This window comes from Myotis myotis, unplaced genomic scaffold (genome assembly GCF_014108235.1).
Source record: "Myotis myotis isolate mMyoMyo1 unplaced genomic scaffold, mMyoMyo1.p scaffold_m19_p_3, whole genome shotgun sequence".
NCBI classification, from domain to species: Eukaryota; Metazoa; Chordata; class Mammalia; order Chiroptera; family Vespertilionidae; genus Myotis; species Myotis myotis.
Genome location: NW_023416335.1, coordinates 119,069,602 through 119,075,601, shown reverse-complemented (window position 1 = coordinate 119,075,601; position 6,000 = coordinate 119,069,602). Strand labels below are relative to the sequence as shown.

Here is a 6,000-nt window from a genome sequence, read left to right as displayed (position 1 = left end):
GACACTGCCTGACAAACTGTTCAGAGAGCTGGATTCAAATTCACTCTCTGGGCCCAAGGGAGACCATCTTTTCACGAGTGTGTGTGTGTGTCAGCAATGTCTAAAGGCTCAGGTCAGCAACCTATTAACCACGTGACCTGAGGCAAGTTACTCAGTCAGTTTCCTCATCTGCAAGATGTGACATTAGCATGGTTTAGAGAATGTTCTAGAATGCATAGACTTAGGGAATGTTTTTACCCCAGTCACATAGGATTGCTCTATGTTTCTCACCAGGGTTAGAGGGCACAAATGAGAACACGGAATGAAATGGTGCTTTGCAGAGTAGGAGTGTGGTAGGGCAGTGAGTGGGAAGTGGGATTGAGCTGTCATTGTTATAGTGGCCTGTGGGGGTCCCTGAACGGGGGCGGGGCACCCTGGCTCTGCCTGCTCCCTCCTGTAGGCTGTGGGAAGGGGAGACAGGAAGGAGCTGCATGGTGGTCACATGCTACATGCTGGCATAAAAGCCTGAGAGCTGCTTTTAACATCATTTAGAAAATGGCAAATGTCGTAGTCACCTCATGAATTGTAGTGAAGTTAGACCCTGAATATCAAGCTCTCAGCAAATAGTAATAATAGAGAACGGCAAGCTATTATTAAAACTGCTCTGGGAGTTATAAATATCAGCAAGGGAAATGAAGTTGTTTATAATCTCATAAGAGGACAGGCGAGGTGTCAATCTGCACACAAAGCAATTAACCAAGGGAGTGGGGCTTGCTGGTGCCCCGTCCTCTTTATCGGGCCCTGCGTCCTGCCCAGGAGCCAGGCGTGGCCCAGACCTGTGCTGGGGCCCCTGTGGTCTGCAGCCCCCAGACATGGCGGGACCCCTGAGAACCAGAGGTGCTGGAGCTCGCCGAGCCAGAGGCCACAGGCCCGCTTATGCTGCCCAAGCAGTGCCTGCAGGACTCACCCCTCCTCCTTCTGCCCCGCCCCTTTCACAGGAGCCAGGCCTGGCCCCCAGCCTGCTGTTTCTGCCCCCGCACCCCTCTGTTCCTCACAGCTCCTCCTCAGTAAGTCCCTCTCCTCTGTCAGGTTCCACCCTGACCTCCGCTTCCCGGGATCTGAGCTGACACTGTGCTCCTGACCACCCCACTGACCTGCTCGGTGACTCGGGTCTCAGCTTCCGTGTCTGAAGACGAGGGGATTGGATTAGATGATCGCTAAGCCCCTCACAGCCCCAACATGCAGGGATTCTGGGTCTCTGCTCCCTGGCAGGGCTCCCTGGCTGACCGCCCGCAGGCCCTGGGAGGTGTTACTCACCTTCTGCAGCAAGAGAGAGCCTGAGTGTTTGGTCACGGTGTCATACAGGTTCCTGCCAAAGGTGTCTGCCCACAGCTTCACTCTGCCGGGCCATGAAAGTACATGTGTATACACACACACACACACACACACACACACGGAGACACACACATAGATGCATATGCACACACACGTGCATAGACAAAACAAGTGTCTATATGCATAGACACCACTGATGCACACATGCACAAATACATAGACACACATGATACACAGAGACTCGCACACTAACACACATGTACACACAAACACATACACAATGACACACACCCAGAAGGACACATATGGCAGGGCAGGAGACTGAGGACCCACAGGGGCCCAGAGCGGGCTGAATGCCCTTGGCTGAAGGATGAGGGGCAGGGGCAAATGAGGCAGAACCAAAGCCTGACCTCAGGCCCCCAAGGGCTGTGGTTTGTGGGCGGGGAATAGCGAACAAAGGAGGGGAAGAAGCTGTGGACAGGTCCGGGGCAGGCAGGGAGGACCCTGAGGAAAGACACAGGAACTGCCTGGGCACAGCTGCAGCTTCTCAGTGAGTCACTCCCCTCCAGTGTCCCCTGCTCAAGGTCGCTGCAGGCTGCTGCATCCTGCTGAAACTTCAGAGGGAGCGTGCCGTGCAGGGGCAGAGGAAAAGGCTCCCAGCTGCTTCTGCAGAGGGTGGGCCAGGCAGTGAGGGCAGGAGAGGCCACACCTGACCCTGATGCAGCAGCCTCTGGAGAAACCCTGACCTTTTGTCCGTCCCCAGAAGGATATGGAGATCTCACCATCTGCACAGGCTGGAGGGGCTTGGGGGCAGGCACAGGCTGAGTCTGAGCCTCTCCAGATGGAGCAAATGGAGTTGGCCACATGCTCATTTCGAGATCAGCATGTATTCAGCCACTCAACCAGTATCTACTCATGTCCTGCGTCCCGGGCATTGTGCAGAGTCCTGGAGCCACATTACAGTCTTCACCTTTGTAAGACCTTCCATTAGAGGGCTGCCCCTTCATATACAGGTAGCATACTACTTGTTTGAAGGGACACCAGTGAGACTTGGGGAGGGGCCGAGGTGGTCAGGGATGGCTTCCTGGGGGAGGTGGGATCTGAGTTCAGTGTTAGAAGCTGGGGAGAATTTGGGATGAGAGTACAGAAGAGCTTTGGGGAGACAAAAGTGACTTCTAGGTTTCTAGCTTGGGCGGTTGAGCTGATGAGGTGTTATTAAATAAAATGAGTATCAGAAGGATCATGGAAGCAAGTCGGGGAGGGTGGAAGGTGATGAATGTAGCCTGGGATACGCAGAATGGGAGGTTTCTGCTGCAGAGCTATGTTGCAGAGTGATGTTGGGCAGGTTGTGCATTGTCCAGCTCCAGAAAGTACCAATCACTTTGTATCTTGAAAGACACAAACTTGAATTTAAAACCTCACATGATGTCCAGGAAAAGCTGCCCACAGGCAATGGATATATGAGTCTAACAGATAGAGGCAGGGCTAAGAGTCATTAGTACATGAATGGCGGTTGAACTTCTGAGAGTAGATGGGCTCTCTCAAGGAGAGAGTGTGTAGCATGAAAAGATCTGAATGGCTGACAAACCCTGGGGAACACCAGCACCAATCTCAGGGGCAGGAGCACCTGGGAAAGACGGCGGTAACAGATGCCCAAGGAGGCCCAGGTGTGCACAGCGTTATGAAAGCTGAGGCATGGAGATTCAAGGAAAAGGGGGAAGCCAGTGTCCGGAGTCCAAAGAGAGAAGTCCAGAAATGTCTACTGGATCGGGCAGTGAGGGTCTTTGATGACTTGGGTGAGAACAGATTTGGGAGGGCAGGAGAAGCAGGGGCAAGCTTTGGAGGCTGAGGGCTGAGTGGAGGGATGGTGTGGCTTCATAGGAGAGAGAGGGGCTTTGGGGTGGGAAAGAGGAGGGGGTCAAGGTCCTGGGTGGAGACCAGGCGCCAAGGGAGTGGGCAGGTGCAGTGTAGAGAGCACCTTGCTCCCCCTCATTTATTGAAAATGTATTTAATAGGTACACCAGAGCCAAGGACTAAACATACACACTCCCAGAGGGGTTGCATAGTAATTTAAATGTATACCAAAGTGTAAATGACTGACACCAGGTCTTCATGACAGGGTGTAGAGCCGGGGCCTGGAGGGAGGCAGAAAGGCTAGGAAGGGAAGACCGAGACCACCAAAGTCCAATTTGACCTGGTTCCTGGTTGCACGAGCCATTTGGTTGATTTAGAACTGCTTACCCTTCCAGAAAGTTAAAACAACTTCCTGACAAATCCTTGGGGAGCGGCAATAATGTAAATCAGCACAGCTCCCACTCCCAGGCCCCTAATGGCAGCCATTATCCTGGAAGGAGCGCGCCTGCAGGTGCTCCCTACTCGGATTGCCACCCCACGAGTGTGAGCCTGGCCATCAGGTCAGCTTACAACCGGCAGGTGGTTGGGGAGGGGCAGGCAGGACTCCCAAATGGAAGAGAGGAGGGTGGAGAAAAGGTCTTCACAGCCAGAAAGGGGGCGTGGCCCCCAGGGGCGAGCCAGAGGGAGACAGGAGGTGGGAGGCACAGAGGATTGAGGTCTGCCGGGGAGGGGCGGGGGGGGGGGGGGTGGTAAGGAAAGGAGGAAGAGAAAAGGGTTTTATGGAGGAGGGGCTGAATTGGATGCTTACGTTTCCAGAGGAATCATGGCCTGCCCCCGCGTGGGGGACAGAGAGGTGCTGGACAGCAGCAGACACAGGATGATTGCAGGCTTCCGCAGCGAGGGCCGCAGGCAGCGGGGCATCCTGCTGCCGGTGGGGCGGGGGCCTGGGTGGGGCCTGGGTGGGGCCTGGGAGGTCCCGGCTGTGCTCCTGCTGTGGTCAGGATGGGCTCTGCCTGTTGGCCAGATCCTTGGGACGCCCCAAGCCTTCTGCTTTTTTGGGTCCTGGCAAGCCTGGGGTTCCCAGCTTTCAGTTTGGTCTTGTCTGCAATGCTCGTGGGAGAGGGGCTTCTCTCTGTCCCGCAGAGAACAGTTACAGAGGAGCCTCGCCTTGCCTGACCAGCAGGCTTCCAGGAGAGGGGCTGACTGTGGCAGGGAGGCTGTGACAGATGAACCCCTTAATCCTCTGGCCTCTCCTCTAATCCCCGCTGACAGCGGGGCAGGAGGGCGGGGCAGGGGAGGGGGTGTTGGCCGGAGTGACCTCGGCAGGATTGCTCTGATTTCAGAAGACAGCGCTTGCCCATTCCATGAGAGGTCAGAGCCCGCGCTCCTGCTTTAAAAAGGCCGTCCTTCTGGGCCCAAGGGGAGGGGGCCCTGTGACACTGGCCCAGGGCAACAGCTGGCGTTTGCCCAGAGCTCTGATTTAAAGAGCTGTCCAATCCTCCCTTTAAACTGCAGAGCGGTCCTGGCAGGTCGGTGTCACCCCTCCCTGTTTTCAGTGCTGTGAGGTCAAGGAGGCTTGGGCACAGGGTTGAGTCTAACTCTGGCTCATGGCTCCAGGCCTGCTGCCTTTGGCTGGTTCAGAGGCAATGCCAGCATCCTATGCCCCTTCCACCCCCTTCCCCCTCCTCCCCCCCGCCCCCCCCCCTCACACACACACACATTGCAGGCACCTGCTCCTGGTTCCAGTCTAGGGGCATATTTGCCAAGAAGCTGATGAAGCGTTAGGGCCCCTCCCTGCGCAGCAACATGTTCGTAGTCTACGCCAGTGGTTCTCAACCTTGGCTGCACATGAGAATCACCTGGGATCTTTTTAAAATCCTGATTTCTGGGCCTCATCCTCCGGAAATTCTGTTTCTTTGTTATGGGGTGGGGCCACAACATTAGTAACAAAGAAACAGAATTTCCGGAGGATGAGGCCCAGAAATCAGGGTTTAAAAAAATTCCCAGGTGATTCTCATGTGCAGCCAAGGTTGAGAACCACTGGTCTACGCAAAAGGAACATTGACCACAGCTGGTTAAGACCTCTGTCTCTTCCCATTCCAGCACTTCTCTGATTTCCCCTCAGTTGGGTGGCTGTGTGCATTTTGGGGATCCAGCTAAGAGGAAGATGAGTTGGGGAAGCATTTAATTTGGACTTAGTGGGATTTACTTGTGTAGCTCACAGTTACTTCCTTGCATAGACAAGTAACCTCCAGTCATACTGGATAGGAACACTGTTCTCACCCACAGTGCTGACTGGCCCTGCAACAGGACACACAAGTGCAGCATGAGTTCATCAGGTGTGAATGTCTTACAGTGCCCCCTGCTGGAAGCACGTGGGAGAGGAGGAAAAATAAGGTTTGAAATACACTGAGCCAGAAGCTAGTCGGGAAGAGCCTTCCAAAGATCAAACAAGTAACATTGCCAGGTCCTGGCTGGGTAGCTAAGTTGGTTGGAGCGTTGTCTGAGATGCCAAGGTTGCTGGTTTGATCCCCGGTCAGGGCACATACAAGAACCAACCAATGAATGCATAAATAAGTGGAGCAATACATCAATGTTTCTTTCTCTCACATTCTCCCTCCTCTCTCTCAAGTCTATAAATTTAAAAAAACAGAAGAGTGAAAATATATAAAATTGCCAGGAGAGGACTTGGTTCTCTCAAGGCTGGCAAAACAGCTCTCTCCTGTGAGGAAAGCAGCTGATAGTGAATGTGTGTAGTTATGAACATGACAAACATTGTCTTCTCTCCCAGTGGGAATTACACAAACTGGACTTTGATAAAAATTCTTGTGT

At 53.9% G+C, this 6,000-nt stretch overlaps 1 protein-coding gene across 1 annotated transcript in view; it reads right to left on the bottom strand.

Moving 5' to 3' along the window:
* The window catches only part of CACNA2D4 (calcium voltage-gated channel auxiliary subunit alpha2delta 4), a 126,686-nt gene extending 122,597 nt beyond the window's left edge, over positions 1-4,089 (bottom strand). The window contains exons 1-2 of the mRNA XM_036298956.1: positions 3,977-4,089; positions 1,297-1,378 (exon numbers count right to left, since the gene is read on the bottom strand). Of these exons, the coding sequence (XP_036154849.1) occupies positions 1,297-1,378; positions 3,977-4,089 (195 nt within the window). The remainder of the gene's footprint in view (positions 1-1,296; positions 1,379-3,976) is intronic.
* Between the last annotated feature and the right edge of the window lie 1,911 nt (positions 4,090-6,000).